Source organism: Monodelphis domestica, chromosome 7, assembly GCF_027887165.1.
Source record: "Monodelphis domestica isolate mMonDom1 chromosome 7, mMonDom1.pri, whole genome shotgun sequence".
Taxonomy (NCBI): domain Eukaryota; kingdom Metazoa; phylum Chordata; class Mammalia; order Didelphimorphia; family Didelphidae; genus Monodelphis; species Monodelphis domestica.
Genome location: NC_077233.1, coordinates 280,650,321 through 280,667,013, shown reverse-complemented (window position 1 = coordinate 280,667,013; position 16,693 = coordinate 280,650,321). Strand labels below are relative to the sequence as shown.

Sequence of the window (16,693 nt, the reverse complement as noted above, 5' to 3'; positions counted from 1 at the left end):
CTGCTGGGCTCTGGTTCAAAGGCAGAAGAGCAGTGAGGGCAGGCAGTGGGGTTAGCTGGTCCCAGAGCCGGAAGTGTCCGAGGCCTCCAGGGCGCTACCCTGCAGCACCCGATTCTTAAGTAATGTCCAGGCTGTGGGCGGCGTTCGCTGTCGTAGGCAGACTTGGAGGAGGACCGCTGCGGACGGGTCGTCCAGCCCTGCTTTTTCAGTTAAGGAAACCGAGATTCGAACATGTTCGTTGACTTTCCGAAGGCCACACGGGAAGGGGCCACGCTAGGATGTGAGCCAAGATCCTCCTCGTGACTCCCAGTTTACTCTTTCGCTCCCTGCCCCCGGGGCTTCCCAGGGACAAGGGGCGAAGCCTGATGGGAGCAGCACCCTTAGGAGAGCGGATCCCCTACTAAGGGGCAGGATTTGTGGGGAGCCTCAGGGGATGGCGGTCGAGCGTGGAGCCCCAGGGGTTGAGGGGGCTCTGCACCACCCACGGGCACGTCCCCGGCTTCTGCCCCCGCCGGGCGAGCTCAGTCTTGCTTTGGTTGACTTCAGTGGGAACAAGATGCACATCCTTGGTGGTACTCCAGTGTAATCAGTCATTCCGACGTCCCAGAAGGCCTTGCACCCCGTCCTCACCCATCCACGCCCTTCAGGAGCCTCCACCCTGCAGATGCAAAGATGATGTGGGGGGGGGGGGGGAGGAAACACCAGATCCCGGGTGTGGAGGGGAGCGGGCAGGGAGGGAGCAGACAGCGCCCGCAACATGGGAGAAGGAGCGCGTACTGGAACAGCCGAGGCGGCGCTAGCGGGGAGTCTTCGGAGAGGAAGTAGCAGTGCAGAATGCGAGTGTTCCCCTCCCAATCCTGGGACAGCTGGTGCGGCTATGGAGGCAGGCAGGAGAATGTTGAGTTTGGGGAGCTGCCGGTCGTCCCATGACCTCTGTGGTGGGTGGATTGGAAAGATGAGAAATGCATGCACACAGGTGAATTGCAGGGCTATGGGGGGGGGGGACCAGACCTGGAGACGGGGGGTCTTGGGTTCAGATCTGGCCCCAGCTCCCGAGTCATCCTGGGAAAGTCACTGAACCCCCCTGGCCCAGCCTTACAGCTCTTCTGCCTTGGGATCAATTCTAGGATAGAAGACAAGGCTTAAAAACCCCCCAAAACTTGTAAATGGTCTCCCTGGGGGTGGTTATAACATCCTGAACTGTCATGTGGTGCTTGTGAATTGGTGTAAGCTCTTCCATGGAAGCAAATCAACAGGCACCTGACTTGGAACCGATAAAAACGGGGAAATTCACACGAGTCTACTTTTGGGAGAGAAAGAGGGGGAGGGAGGAGGGAGAAAGGGAGGGGGAGGGAAGAGAGAAGGGGGGAGGGAGGAGGGAGAAAGAGAGGGGGAGGGAAGAGAGAGAGGGGAAGAGAAGAGGGGGGGGAGAAAAAGAGAGAAAGAGAGGGAAAGGGAAGAAAGGGGGGAGGGAAGAGAGAAAGGGGGAGGGAGGAGGGAGAAAGGGGGAGAGAAGAAGAGAGAGAAGGGGGGGAGGAGAGATTTATTAATTTTCCAAGAGTAGCCCACCATTGGGAGAGCCTTTACTTGGCGACAATTTAACCTCCCTGCTCCTCAGTTTCCTCATTTATAAAATGAAGCGTTTGGACTCCATGGTCTTCAGCATTCCTTCTCACTCTAAATCTGATGGCGTGATTCTTACTGGTTTGCTTTGACAGAAAGGGATTTGGGTCATTTGAGAGTAGAATGGGGGCATCATTCTGGATGTTTATGTATCAATTTTTTCCCCAGGTGGTTCTGACAACCACTTGATTCTTTTGGATCTACGCAGCAAAGGCACTGATGGAGGAAGAGCTGAGAAGGTGCTAGAAAGTTGCTCTATTGCTTGTAACAAGAACACCTGCCCAGGTAAGAGCATCCTCTAATAATCCCAAGGACTTTTGTGTGTGTTTGGTTGTTTTTTAAGCTTTAGAGTTCAAAGATCTTGTCAGAATTGGATGGACCTGAGAGCTCATTTCGCTCACCTGTCTCCCTCCCTTTCATTTTACAAATGAGGAAAAGGGACCCAGAGAGGCAAAATGGATTTTCCCAGCTTACTAAGTAATCGTCACATTTGAACTCGTGTATTTGGTTCTAATTTAAAACCTTCAACCTTCCATCTTAGAAAGATACTAAGTATTGGTTCTTAGGAAGAAGAGCAGCAGGAAAGGCTCGGTCATTGGGGTTAAGTGAGACTTGCCCAAGGACACACATCTAGAAAGTGTCTAAAACTAGATTTGAATCCAGGACCTCTAGACTACGCCTGGCTCTGTGCTTGAGTCACCTAGCTGTTCCTGAACCCATTGATTCCAAATGCATTTTACCATTTTCTTGTCCTCTCCTAACCTGCCATATTGGAAGAAATGAGGAACACTCCATAAAATAGGATCGCTATACCCTAAGTAGGGTGAATGTGACTTTTCTATGTAGGGAAAACATTTTTTTTGTTTTCATAAAAACTATTTCACAGTACTGTGAGATTCTTCAAGAAATCACAGTCTCCTTGTCAGCTAGTTGTTTTTCAGCAGAGAGGATTCTGTTTCTATGCTGTCTGGAATGGGAGAATAACCCACTGTGTCCCTCAGAAGGAAGCAGCTGAATCAAGGACGTTTTCCAAAGCTAGAGATGGGGTGCCAGGTGCCTCCCACTCTTAGGCCACCCAGGGGAGGGAGGAAGCCCTCCCATTGAACTGGGGGGGGGGCAGGGCGGTGATGTAGTCAGGCCTGGGGAGAGGGAGAGTCGAGGGGTGCAGGCCCTGTGATCCCCTCAAACCTCCAAAGTGGCCATTGAGGGGACATTGACAATTTCAAAGTACACTCACTTTCGCCAGCATTCTAGGAAGTAGAAGCCGTTTCTCCTGTTAAATGACAGCATCCTGACACATTCACTCGTCTTGCCATGGGGTCCTTCCAATGGAGCCTTTTTAGCAAATGGTCCAGGGTTGGAGTCAGGTTTTAATCTGATTCCTTGGCTGATTGGGCCACCTCTGACTAGCCACTATTGGGTTTCCCAGAGCTTCTAGCCCACCTGGTCTCTGAGCAGGCACCCCTTTGAATGCAAATTAAACAGGTCAGGAAGAGGTAAGGGGAAGAAGAAGGCAAATTAAAGCAGCCCAAAGGTTGCTTGTGAAAGAATCTGGGGAGGGGGCTAGACATCAGCCAGGAGGCTGGTCGCTAACCTCCGGTTCATAAAACTTTTATCACTAGACTACCGTTTTGAACACGTCTTAAAGTACAAACTCTAGACACATCCCCAAATCCCCCAAATACTTTGTATAGGCAAGACATAGGTTGCTTCTCTAGTAAAGACATCTGTTTCTGTCTGGCTCAGGCCACTGCACTATGAATGGGCTGGGGCAGTCGGAAAGTCCTGGGGAGCAGGGAAGGGGAGCCGCCCAGCTGGGCCTCACTCTGGCTCTAGTTAGGGTCAGCCACAGGCACGCTCAGTCCTGGCCATTTCTAGGTTCACCATCACTGTGCTAAGGGATGAGACCACATTAATGTATGGTCTAGCTTGAGAGATTTGAGTTTTCTTCTGCTTGGAAGGTTTTTGTAGCCCCTCCGGAACTAGGTGGGGCATCCTTGATTGGGTCGGGCTGTGATGACTGTCTAAGAACCACCTACGCAGTTCTAGCTTGCCCTTGGTCAGCACCACATTGCAGGAAAGTAGCCTTTTGTATGTCCTGAGCACACAGCTGAGTTACCTCATTGTGAGTCATTTGCACGGCTCTTCATCGGACACACCTGATTTCAGGCCTGCCGATGGCAGGGGCTGTTTCAGAGCCATTTACACAATTTTATTAAAATATTTGGGTTAGGCTAGAATTCTCCTTGCAAGTCCTCCCCCTCGAGGTGGTCTTTAAATACTCGTGAGCCGTTTGGCAGGTGACGGGACGATCTCTTACTTCACAGGAGACAAAAGTGCATTAAGACCCAGTGGACTGAGGCTGGGAACCCCAGCTCTGACCTCCCGAGGACTGCTAGAAAAAGATTTCCACCAAGTGGCCCAATTTATTCATGAAGGTAAGCATGAGGCTTGGGAGGGTGGGACGTGGTCCGTCGGGCCCAGTCAATCCCTGTAGCTGCGGCTGTTCATGGAGGCCCTGCTTCCTCGCAAGGTGCAAGATGTCCGGGAAGGGCTGGACTACGGCATTTCACCATGTAACTTACCCCTTTCTGGGTCCTTGAGGTCAAAACGATTCTCATAACATGAAATGTTTTATTTTCTGGTATTAGAAATATTAACAGACATCATCCGTGTGAACTTCCACAAAAGCTTTGGAGATCCCTCCATTTTTAAGACCGCGTGGTGTAATCAGTCCCTTTGCCTGGAACCTTTCCATGGGATCTTTTCAGACCCTGCTGTCATTATTCAGTCACATCTGGTTTTTACCATGGGTTTTTTTGCAAAGATGTTGGACTGGTTTGCCATTTACTTCTCTAGAGAATTAAGGAAAACAAGTTAAGTGACGTGCCCAGGGTCACATAGCAAGGGTCTGCGCCTGGATTTGAACTCGGGTCTTCCTGACTCCAGGCCCAATACACTTAGCTGGTGCCTTTTTGAGACCCTTAGAGTCTCATGTGGATCTAAGATAACTCGCCTTTTCTTTCCTAAAAGCTAACAACCAGACTGGGCCGTAGATGGAAAATATTTTTGTTGATCTGTTACAAACTGAAGTTTCCTTCTCGTTGATCTGATCTGTCCATCTGTCTTTGGACTCGTCCGCTGGTACTGAGCTATTGAATGTTGCAAGTAGCAGAGATCCCTTCGGAGCGTCTTCTCCACTAATCCAGCCTGCCTGAAGGCATGGGACTGTAGACTTCCAATGGAACTCATTTTACAGATGAAGAAACCGAGGCCCAGGGGCAGAGCTTCGGGGTCCCTAATGGGGCCTCTTCCCGCGGCTCTCCCTTTAGGTTCACAGGGTTCCAGTCTGGCGGAGGGATCCGGACAACTCGTTTTGATACGCAGAGGCCCCTCTGAATTCGGCAGGTCCCTCTGTTCAGTGCTTTTTAATCGAGTAAGAAGAGCGGGATTTGGCCTCCGGACGGTGGCTGGTCTTGTCTCTGCTGCTGTGTTGGCCCTCGAGGCCTCTTCCTCCCCCTTTGCTTCTTGCTCCAGAAGACTGAGGAAGACGGACCGATCCAGATCCCTGTGATTTGCTTGTCGCGCGACACGTCGTCCTGTGCTCAGGGCTGAGACCAGCGGCAGACGGTGGTCGGCTGGTTGGACAGCTGCGTCCTTATCCCCGAGCCCCGGGGCCTTGGGGGTGCCCTCACGAAGCTGCCTCTCAGGCGGTCCTTTTGTCTCTGCAGGAATAGAACTGGCGCTGCGGATCCAGAGGGACGTCGGGCCTCAGGCCACCATGAAGGAATTCAAGGAGAAACTGGCCGGGGACGCGCACTACCAGGGCGCTGTGAAGGCCCTCAGAGACAAGGTGGAGAGCTTTGCCACCACATTCCCTCTGCCCGGAATCCCTGGCTTTTAAGGAAATGCTGGACTCCATCCATGAGTCCCGAAGCCTGATCTGAAGGCTACCCGCGTGCCAAAAGCCTCCTTTTAAGAAAGGAAGGTAGGAAGCTAACCTGGGAGGGGGTTGGGAAATGAGACGGGGGAGGGGTCTATTTAATGAGCTTTCCCCTAACCTCTGCCTTGGAAAAGGACTGCCAGGGACGGCACCCTGGGCGTGCATATCCTTCCAAAGGTGGTGTACAAACAATAAACCTATTTTGTCCTCATCGGCCATCCTCAATCACGAGGGAATCCATCTTGAGTCTTACTTTCTCATCTCATGCGATCAGAGCATCCCATAGCCGGGGACAATGACGTCAGCAGCCATGTTACTATCTTGTGAGGTTACTCCATCCCGGGGATCATGGTGGGGCAATGCCAAAAGCCCTGGATCGCCGCCATTTTAGTTGGAGGGAAAATGGCTGGGAAGCTTGAGCTAAGAGTAAAGTGTGTGTGCTGCAGCCTCAGGCAGAGGGAGCTCAAAGTGCCTTGTAATGCCGCCCTTAATCCACCACACTTGGGGGGGGGGGGCCCTCATTTCCAGAAAAGCAGATCCCTCACAGGAGGGATCACTTGCTGATCTGGAACAGCAGCCTTCTATTCCAGGGAGAGATCCGTGCACTTCCCAAAGAAGTTCTTTTTCAAACAGCTGGGTGCAAAACAGTAATGACCATTTTTAATAGCACAATAAAATTAAACACACAGTGTGACAAGAATGATAGCTTTAAAAATACAACCAAATTTGTATTTCAAAAATATCTGAACTCAAATAAATTAAATTTTTACAGTACATTTCTCATACTATTCATTTGGCATTAACTCATACGTGTGCAGCAACACCTCTAAAATGATATTACAGACATGCCAAGTACACTAGTTCCATTGGGCACTTGTTAAACTACCACTTACACAACGTCTGTACACGCTTACAAATACAAACAAGGGAACATGCAATAATAAAATAGTTTTTCTTTAAAATAAGCCAGAATTCATCAGAGCCCGGGTTCCCCTGTACCAGAAAAGGCCATCTTTCTCTCGACCCCGTCAGTATTCCAAACTGCTCAGTGTCTGGATTGCCAGGGGTGAGACTATACCCTGTAGCTCTGCCTTCTAGGGGCAGACAGCATAGAGGTCGGCCCAACTGCTGCCCTGGACTCATCCCCTCTAGTTGGAAGCAGGCGCTTCAAGAGCCACCTCTGGGTGCCGATTCCCCCATTTTCCCGTCCTTGCTTCCATCTGGGAGCTGGCGGCAGCGGATAAACGGTCTAGAGGGCAGCCTGCTCCTTGCCCAAGTGATGGGCACGTTCTGGGCAGGATAGGCGGATGATCGGCCCTCCTGCTTGGAGGCACTCGATAAGCCTCATGGACCCCGCATGTCCTCGAGCTTCCTGGAACTCTGCTGCCTTCGCTTCCCAAAGCAGAGATAGCGGCCGCTTAAGGCATTGGAAGCTTCTCTTACATCCCTGTTTCCCTCCCTTCCTAAAGCCAGTCTCAACGCTCTCTCTGAAGCTTCACTCCAGGCATCTTTTCTGAACTGTTCGGGAGGCGAACGAGAAGCTACTTTCCCTGCTGCCTTTGGTGACCTTCCTGCACAGGCTGTTCGGATGAATTCTAGTCTGAGAAGGGGTGCCCAGTGATAGCACCGACGGGATACCACGAAGGAGACACTAAGGACTGTGACCTGACATGCAACACGGGGGTCTGCTGGGAAGGGGAGAAGGGTGCATGCTCTTGGTACTGACAAAAACCAGACTGTTCAAAAGCAAGCAATCATTTTTCTTAGACACTTCATAGAACCTTGAAAGCCCTGTCAAGCAGATTAGAAACTGCCGGCCCCCTCTAGAGCTGAAAATGGGTTCAGGTTTAGGTTCGAATTGGGTTTTATTCCAAAGATTTCTCCATATACATGAATAGAAATTAAAAGTATGCTTGGAAAATTGCATGTTCCAGCTGGGCTGACTGAAGACTGTACTAAAGCTTTAAAGCAGCGATATAGGAAGTTGCCCAACTTTTACTGGCAATATTTATGTCAATTGAAGTTCCAGGAGGGGAAAACTTGGTTTGGGGACAGGGTGAAGCAAGAGATATTAGATTAATGTGGCTTAATACATGCCTTTTGTTTTATATTCTAAACAGGGCTTTAAAAATATGTACCTATAAATACTTAACAAGCCAGATGATTAAGTTTCTATTGACCAGTTCTTGCCTTAGTTTTCCCAGAAAAGATGGCATAAAACAAAAAATAACGAAAATCTAGCTCTCAAACTTAAAAACAAAAGCTGTGTTTGTTACCTAAAAATGAATCGACCCCCCCCAAAAAAAGGTTAAAGAGTAGGGCTAATGTTATCTAGTTTTTGAGAATGTAGCATTTTATCTGAATATTTGTAACTCAGGTTTGTGAAAGATAACAAATGAATTTCAACGGCTTTGCATCCTTCCTCAGATTAAATAATAAGCGAGATGTGTTAACAGATTCAGCAATATGAAATGGAAAAAAGTCTTAACATCGGTCTCACTAGAGTGCATTTTAGATAAATTCCACTTTATGGGGGTGTTAAACACCTAGACCCAAAGCTGTAAATAACTTCTTGTAATTTCTCAAAACCTGTTTTTAAGTGAAACATTCTTTTGCTGAATTCATATTCCCTAAAATCATTTTCCAATTGAAATATAGGTCAAATCAGACTCATATAGGGAAAAGTGGCCTATTCGTTGGCATGGGTTTTTCCTGTCTTAATGGTAACAATTTTGGTTCTACCTTCTGAAATGCCACCGAGGTCAAGACTAGGAAAGTGTTCCACCTTACTTAAGCTCATGATATTGATTGTGCCGATTGTGTGGAATCTGCTGCTTTTATCCATTTTCTAGTTGAAGCAGTTCTTTTGTCACTCCTTTTGCATACTGTTTTTCTTTCACCATTCCCATGAATTCAACAGGCTTTTTTCCCTTTAATGAGAACTGCAGCTCCCTCCTTTATAGATGCAAAGGCCCTAAGCTATATCAGCAATTGACAGGTTTTTCAAGTAGGTCTGTGTCATGATTTGTGCCTCAGGTTTCAAAGGCACGAGGAAGCTCTTCTATGCTTTTTGCTATGGAAATGCATTGTGGGAAAGAAAATGGGGTGGGAGACCTAAAGAAATCTAAGCTGCTCCCTCATGGAAAAAGTCCCCCAAGTTTATCAGCTTGACATACCACATTACAAATACCTATTAATGACAAAATGGGAGTAGGGAATGGGAGGAAGGTGGCTTTCCTTCTGCTCCTTTAAACACAACAGGTAGGGGAAGGAGAGGAAAACAATACAAAAGCAAATCCCTTCTCGTCATTATTCTTTGGGAGAGGGCAGAGTATACAGGTCCTGGTTCGGAACCTTCATGGAAAGGGAAAAGCTAGTTGCCCCAAGATCTGGCTTCAAAGCGCCCTTGGGTTAGGACACTAGAAGCCCTACATCAAACTTGAAAAGCAGGAAAACACACACATACCAACCAAGAATCCTCCACCGACACTGACTCAATGGGAACAACCACATCGAGTGAAGAATTCCAGATTGCTTTATATCTATAATCACATTTTTTTGAGAAATAAATTAAAAACAATGTCTCATGGTTAGAAGAAAAATAGCATTCTTTGAAAACATTTAAAATTTCAAGGTTACGAGAAAATACTTGTTTCCATATTCTGGTGGCAGGTGTGAGGGCGTAAAGATAAAAGCCAGGAGATACTCAGTCTAAGTCCTGAGATAAAGGCAGAGGAATGAATTTATATAACCTTCCCCACCACCTTTTTAAAATCTGAATCCTCTGTGGAGGTGGAACCAAAACAGGTGAAGAAGTGGACGCTGTCCTCTTAAACCCATCACCATCATCGAAGGATGGGCTAGCCTAAGCCCATCCAAATAGTTCTTGAATCTGGCCTGCTAGTCACAAATAAGTGAAATGAACCAGGGCCCTTTCACCAGCTTGCAAGTCATGCCCCCTGAGAGAGTAAGAGAAGTTGTGATGGGATAAGAGGACTTTGGAGTTGAGAGCGGTGACTTGAACATTTTGAACATTTCCCCAGAGCTCTTCCATGACAGCAAACTAAATCCTGATCAGAGAAACTAGTAGAACAAAACCACATTAATTGCCAATCCTTGGCTTGATGGTACTGGTCAAACTGGTAAATTTGGCCCCACCCCTTCCATGCCCTCTGCCTTGTTCTTGGTTGTGCTGACACCTTCCAAACCAAGATCTTAAATCACTTCTGCTGACACAGCATAGCTACGCTCAAAAGTCTTTTTGGACCTCTTCCCCCCCACCCCCCAATTAAGACTGAACAATGAAACAAGCAGACAAGGCACAGATGGATCTCTGTGGGCATGAGAAACAATGGAAGATTCTAGCATACATTCATCATCTTTCAAGTGGGGCTGCTTGAGACTTTCTCTCGAACCACCCAATCAGGTGCTTTCAAAATGGCAGCTGCTTTGCTTTCACTCCTCCCACCTCGGGTCAAGGGGCAATCAGTTTTTGGGGACCACAATTAAACACCTTTTAAATACAACAGGCTCCAGTGATGTCAGATAATTACAGGGCCACTGTCAATTACCTGAGGTCTTTCTTAATGAGAAGACGTTAATGTGCAAATTATGTAATAAGTTTCTATTTGCCATAGAATTGATTTCCCTGTTCGTTTTGCCCCTATTAAGTCGAATTTCCTGTTTGGCTGGACTCCCTTTTGGTTTTCTATGATGTCTAGAGCTGTGCACCCCTCGTGTAGCTTATAGTGAGTTTTTTCAATATCAAGGGGCATTTTGACTTTCAAGGACCCAGTGTAGCCATTCCTGTGCCTACTGTGGTCCCCATCACTGTACAATGAAGAGCTATTCTGAATCCAGGGGCCCGACAGAACAAAGAACTTAATGGTAGCTAACGGCCCTCTTAAATAGCTTAAAGAAAGCTCAGCTGTGGAAAATCTCCCATATTTGGTTCTTGAGTTGTCAGGAACCTTTTAACATCTGCAGTTCCCTAGCTGGAAAGGTTCTGATGTTACTAACATTTTTCACCATCTAATTTTCTTTTTCAATGAATAGCAGAAATATTAAGTCAAACTCAAGCAAATGCTTGCTCATCCCCATTGCACTCTTAACCTAAGTCATGTTATGTTTCTATTATAACTGCTGGGAACAGGCCTAGATTTTGTACAAAAAGCTGGGAACATAGTCAAACCTGAGCATTGAGTGATTAGGCCTAACAGGCTCTTGGATGTACTGCAGCTTGAGCAGCTCAGCCAAATATTGCACCACTTTGACATCCTCATTGACCAGGCCCAGGTGCAGCTTCAAGAAGTTCACCTGTCGGCCTACCACAGACTGTTCGGTCTCCTTCTCATTGATGGGCAAGTGTAGGTGATGACAGAAAGTATAGAGAAAGGCTTTAGAACACAGCTGGGTCAGGACACTCTGTACATGCATGTAGTAGGTGCTCCCCCGTTTGATCTGGGTGCGGTGATCTGCCAGACGGGGTACCAATGTGCCTCGGTAGAGTGGGCAACGCAGTGTTTTGTTGTCCAAATCTAGTATGCTGGTATAACGGCTGTATCGGTTCAGGGAATGGAGAGTGTTGACACCAGCCGGAGAAACCACTCTGAAACAGATGGGCAAAGGTTAATGAGGACAACGGGTCCTAAATATAGAAGGAGACAGGTCAGGAAAATTAGGTGATTAGGCAACCTCAGCGACCTCTTCTAGATCACAGCTTACAGCGCAGAGAAACAGGAGTTAGTTATAGGATAAATGTAAAAGGATAGTTTTAATTTCTTTAAAAATCTTTTACTGACCTCCTGTTAAATCCTCTAGATCACTCAAACTAAGGAAGTATTAGTTGATCTTCTCAATATTTTCCACATTTTAGACTTCTGTATTTCTTTATACTACCTATCACTCGTATACATCCAACTTCCATAGTTACCCATAGAAATCTTCAATATTTTATTGGTTGCAATGTTAGAATCATGGTATTCAAGGATTAAAGTATTTTAAATTCAATTGACACTTATCAAGTGTCTACCATATGTAAGGTCCTGAACATTATTAATACCACTTTCACCTCTTCCTCACTTACAGCAGGGGTCCCCAAGCTTTTTACACAGCGGCCAGTTCACTGTCCCTCAGACCATTGCAGGGCCAGACTATTAAAAAACTATGAACAAATCTATATATGCTGTCTGGGATAGCAGAGGCTGCAGCGCTGGCTGGGATGGGCCTGTCACACCTTGCACAGCCCATCACCACCACCACTATACAGGGCAGCAGTATATACAGTGTGGAATCCCCTCCCCCAGATCACCGCTCACCATGCTGACATCTTCCATTGTGCAGCCACATAATCCTTTGCGTAGCACCTCATTCTCGTTCAGTTACTCTCAGAACAAGGCGCCACACAAAGGATTATGTCACTGGAAGTAGTACTGTACATGAGTGACACCACGCTGTGTGGTGCTGCCACATACAGTGCTCCTTTCACTGACCACCAATGAAAGAGGGGCCCCTTCTGGAAGTGCTGTGGGGGCCAGACAAATGGCCTTGGGGGGCTGCATGTGGCCCACGGGCTGTAGTTTGGGGCCCCCTGATTTACAGAATCATCCCTCTCATTCCACATTCTATTCCACCCCCAGTGGTGTATCTCTTCTGTGCTTCCACGATTCTAAGTTTCCCCCATGAGTCATCTGCCAAGATAAAACAACATCTTGCCCTTAAAATATCACTGAAAAAAAGCAGGAACAAACATCCCCACTTTGTAGATGGATGAACTGAAGCTCAGAGTTGGAATAACTTATCCCAAGTCCCATAGCTAGTCAAGAAGAACTAGACTAAAACCCAGGTCTTTACTCCCATAATTTCTTCACAACATACTAATTTTGGTTGAGTTATTTCTAGGATAAGTGTTTTTTGCTTTTATCCCATAAACATTAAAAAAAATAACCCATACCTTCTGTCTTAGTATTAACTCAAGGTCAGAAGAGCGACAAAGGCTAGGCAATTGGGGTTAAGTGACTTGCCCAGATTCGTAGCAGCTAGGAAATGTCTGAGGCCAGATTTGAACTTGGGTTCTCCCAACACTATACTACCTAACTGTCCCCAACCTATAAGCATCTTATCATATTGATAATCAGACTCTTTATCATTCTTTCCTAAGAGTTTTGGGAATTCTTCCAAGTTGCCTTTCTTTGACATTTCCCCTTCCTCATGATAAGTACCCTCCCCCCTTTAGGTCCCCTTCTTCAAGTTTTTGCTAAAAAGTCTTTTTAATAGTAAGGCAAAATATATGAAAAAAAAATCTGTTTACCTCTGCACCTGACTCTTGTACTTTACATTCTATCTCTGCCTTATATCATGATCCTAATATTAAAGCCTCTTATACAAATCAATAAGCCGTTAGCAGTCAAACTTCACTAATTTGAAGGGGATACAGAAAAGAGATCTAGTATATGAAAAGTCGGAATCAAACTCATCCTGTAAACTTGACAAGTAATCCCAAATAGAAGTCCAACTATGTAATGAACAATATTTATATTGGCAGCACAATATATGTATTGAGTATGCTAAAGTATTTACAAGTAATCTCAAGTACGTTCAACATGTCCTCTGCATTAGCTATGGAATGAAAGGCTAGGTCACCTGGTAAAAGGAATTGTAGGCACTAGCCTACTAGTAAGAAAGGTATTTTGAATGGGGGGGGGGGGGCAACCTCATCAGAGCCCTTAAAATCACACCTAGCTGGCTGTGATCCACTTTGTCTACTGTCTTGAGACCTGCTTAGGAGATTACAAAGACCATGTGCCCATCACCACCTTATTAAAAAGTTCTATCTCTAATCATTTACCTCTGTAAGCCAATAAGTTTCCACTTCTGAAAGTCCATTATGTGCAAAGGGGAAGAGACCCAGTGTTTCACAGGCTTGGCAGATTTGCCATAGTTGGGAACAAAGATAGATAGAGCTGTCACAAGCTTCTTCACTATTGCTTCATCTTCCCCTAGCACAATAAGAGTCCTCCCGCTAAGCAGAGAATAGATTGCAGGGTGTGCAAAGGGGTACTGCCTAATGAACTTTAAGGCATTTTGCCCAGCCTTTTTTTTATGCCTCTCTGAGGAGAGGCCAATGTGATGGGCAGGCGAAGGAGTTCTATCCGAACTGGTGGATGCTGCACTGCTTATATAGCTGGTAGAATCTCCATATTCATTAAGGCTGATCTTACTGAGATCTCTGCTGCTTCTCAGGCAGTTTGGGTCCTGGTCATAAGGAGAAAGGCCTTCTGTTGTGTTTTCTTGGGAGGAAGAGTTGATATCATCCACTGAGAAGTCCACATGAAATCCCTGTTGCTTCTCCCTATAACGTTGTGGGGGAATACTGACCACTCCATCTTCATCGCAGTGTTTTTGTGTTTGGTCAGAATTTGGTATGAGGAGGCCTGAACTCTCTTTTCCAATACAACAAGCAGAGTCCGTTTGTGATAAGGTATTTTCTGAACTGCCCTCTATCTCACCAAGATCCTGTTGATTGACACTTGCACTAAAGTGAATAGCTCCATCATCATCTGCATAAGGCTCTTCCACATAAGGTTCCTCATTAATGGCACTTGGGTAACTTGCCTTAAAGTCATCAGGAATCAAGGCCTCTGAGGGACAAGTGCTAAGAACCTCAATACTGTCCTCACTAATAGTCCTCCGACTGACTGCTTTGCTCCGGACCACCTGAGGACTCAATGGGACAGTCAAGCTTGCTTGACTGTCAGACTTAGATAAAACAGAAGTAGATTTTTCAGTTCCCAAAACTTCAATACTTTCACCGCTACTGACACTTCCTTTCATATCCATGTCAAGGTAATCCAAGTTCTCCTGATGATCATAAACACTAGATTCTGTTACCTCAGACTCTTTGAATTCATCTCCAAGTTCCTGCTCCATTTTGATAAGTACAGACTCCACACTGGACTTAAAAGATCCTACATTAATTAACACTTTAGGAATTGGACAATCTTCCAAAGATCTGGCATGCAGCTTGTCCTGACTATACTCCAAAGGCATATCATCCTGTTTCTCTACTACTTTATCAGCTAAAATGAACAAATCTTCAAAGAGGAAATTAGTTATACGTTGTTGTTTCAAAAGGGCTCTGTCAATCTGGCTGGTCAAAAGGTAGCACAGATCTCCTCTAAACATGTGCTCAATATGATTTAATTGAGCCAGGGTCTGGGTGAAAAACTCAGTGTCACAAAGTTCTTCCAAGGTTTTCAGCTTCTTGTCGAAACATTTAGCAGACTTTGCCTTGATGAGCTTGGGGGTATATGAGGGTCTTCGTCTATAAAGGTTTGTTTCAGCAGGCTCATCAGGCTTAGAGGTAGTGGATGCCTGGTCAGCCGATTGATCCTGGGAACAATCTGGCTCAACTGCTGGATAGCAATCAGATGCCTTCAGTTTTCGGTGAGGATAAGATCTGATTTGCTTTAATAGGTCTTGGTGTTCAATAATAGATTTTTCCACACTGGCCAGTTCATTGGCCTTCTCAATGGCCTGAGAGGAATAAAACCACTTGTCATTGGCCTTTTTCTGGATCTCTGTTTCAGTGTGCAGCACTGTCCGGGTGTAATCTAGATCTTTCAATTTTTTTTCAAGTTCATTTGCAAAAGCTTTTCTATTGCCTTTCTTCAAGCACTCTGAAGCCTTAGAGAATTCAGCTGAGAGCTCTTGGAATTGTTGCATGATTTTATGTTCATCAGTAGAAATATAGGCCATGCAAAATGGCCTCACAAAGCCCCTGGCCTCCAGATCATAAAGGGTGAGATGGTGCACATAAGCAAATGCTCCTTCCTTTGAATCTCCCAGTACAACCTTGGAGTCTTCCACAAAGTTCAGTTTGGGATAGGCACAGCCAGATGGATGCCCCACAAAGGAGGCCTGGTAATCCACAGACATGATCCGGAGGGAGAAGTAATTGAGATCAAAAGTGCCAAAAACTTTGGTATCATCAGGGATGGTCAGCAAAGGCTGAGGTCCCACCTGCTCTGAGAACTCTGAGATGAGAATGAAATCCCGAGTAAATTTGGCCCCTGACAGTTTAGACCACGGGTTAGCCCCCTGGTTTGCAAAGGGGAACAGGGGAACGGAGTATTCCTCTGGCAGGGGCGGCTCATTGTAGGGTTCCTCCTCATATTCTTCCTCTTTGGTAAAGGCCACCACATCAGGGGCGCTGATCATATTTCCAGTTATGGTAAAAGGGCATGAGGGAGAAGTGAAAGCAGAGAAATCAATAAAAAATACAAGGAGAACTAATGAGCAGAGGTCTCCGAGGGCAGAGGGGCGGACTCACGAGAGCTCTTCCAGCACCGCAGGCTCTCTCGGCGGCAGCACTGGGGTTCTCGGCTCCCGCCCCTCACAACATCCGGTTCCAGCAGAGGTTTCAATGTCCTCATCCAAACGAGTCCCTCGTGCCTCAGGGTCTCCCGAGGCCGGTTCCGGACCAGGCAGTTGGCTCCAGCCCCTGGAGGGGTTGGAAGGGCGGAAGGTGAAGTCTCGTCCTCCTCCCCTCACGCCCGCAGCTAACCCACCCTTAACCGGGCAAAGCAAAACCCGGGAAATCAGAGGCGAGGTAGCCTGCGTTCCCACCTATGCTGCTGCTGTCTCGAGTGGGCGCTCCCCTGCCCAAAGCTGCGGACCACCGCGGAGTTCAGTCAGATGTTGCCGCTGTCCCTAAGGCTGAAGTTCGCAGGAACAAAACTGTCCCAGACTCTCGGACGGCACAGTAGCCAGCCAGCTATTGCAGCGCCGCCATCTTCGAATCACATGACCCACAGAGCGTCACCCTTGTAAACCGGAAGTTCTCCCGTCTAGTGTCCCACAGAAGGGCATCATGGAAGGAAAGAGGAAAGAAAACGAAAGCGATAAAACGGAAGGTGGGTCGGGCGAGAGAAGGACTGGGAACCATTGGGAAGTGTTCTTCTGGGCGGGAAATCCTAGGAAGAGAAAAAGAACCTATCCGTGGAAACCTATTATGTTATTGCGCCTGGACCTCCTGGGAGTTGTAGTCCCCGATCAAACTATGAACGACAGGAAGCTGAATGGCCGATGGAAAGTAGCATAACTACAGGCCAGGGCATCTCGGGAATT

The 16,693-nt window shown here is 46.9% G+C and overlaps 2 protein-coding genes across 4 annotated transcripts in view; one reads left to right on the top strand and one right to left on the bottom strand.

Moving 5' to 3' along the window:
- The window catches only part of SHMT1 (serine hydroxymethyltransferase 1), a 28,532-nt gene extending 22,738 nt beyond the window's left edge, over positions 1-5,794 (top strand). For all 3 annotated transcript variants that reach the window (XM_001379089.4, XM_056803928.1, XM_016423759.2), the window contains 3 exons: positions 1,792-1,908; positions 3,951-4,061; positions 5,355-5,794. In XM_001379089.4, the coding sequence (XP_001379126.1) occupies positions 1,792-1,908; positions 3,951-4,061; positions 5,355-5,527 (401 nt within the window). In that variant the 3' untranslated portion in view covers positions 5,528-5,794. The remainder of the gene's footprint in view (positions 1-1,791; positions 1,909-3,950; positions 4,062-5,354) is intronic.
- A 410-nt stretch (positions 5,795-6,204) lies between these two features.
- Positions 6,205-16,490, bottom strand: SMCR8 (SMCR8-C9orf72 complex subunit). Its single transcript, XM_056803927.1, has 3 exons — positions 16,193-16,490; positions 13,413-16,067; positions 6,205-11,174 (listed from the first exon to the last, which is right to left on the bottom strand). Exons 2-3 carry the CDS (start codon positions 15,782-15,784, stop codon positions 10,721-10,723), a joined length of 2,826 nt encoding a protein of 941 aa, XP_056659905.1. The 5' UTR covers positions 15,785-16,067; positions 16,193-16,490; the 3' UTR covers positions 6,205-10,720.
- Between the last annotated feature and the right edge of the window lie 203 nt (positions 16,491-16,693).

Bases quoted from the DNA above. Each gene is read 5' to 3' on its own strand.
- SMCR8 (XM_056803927.1), bottom strand. From the start codon at position 15,784: ATGATCAGCGCCCCTGATGTGGTGGCCTTTACCAAAGAGGAAGAATAT. The intron at 11,175-13,412 runs GTAAATGATTAG...CATCTGTTTCAG, and splicing joins AAACTTATTGGCTTACAGAG to AGTGGTTTCTCCGGCTGGTG.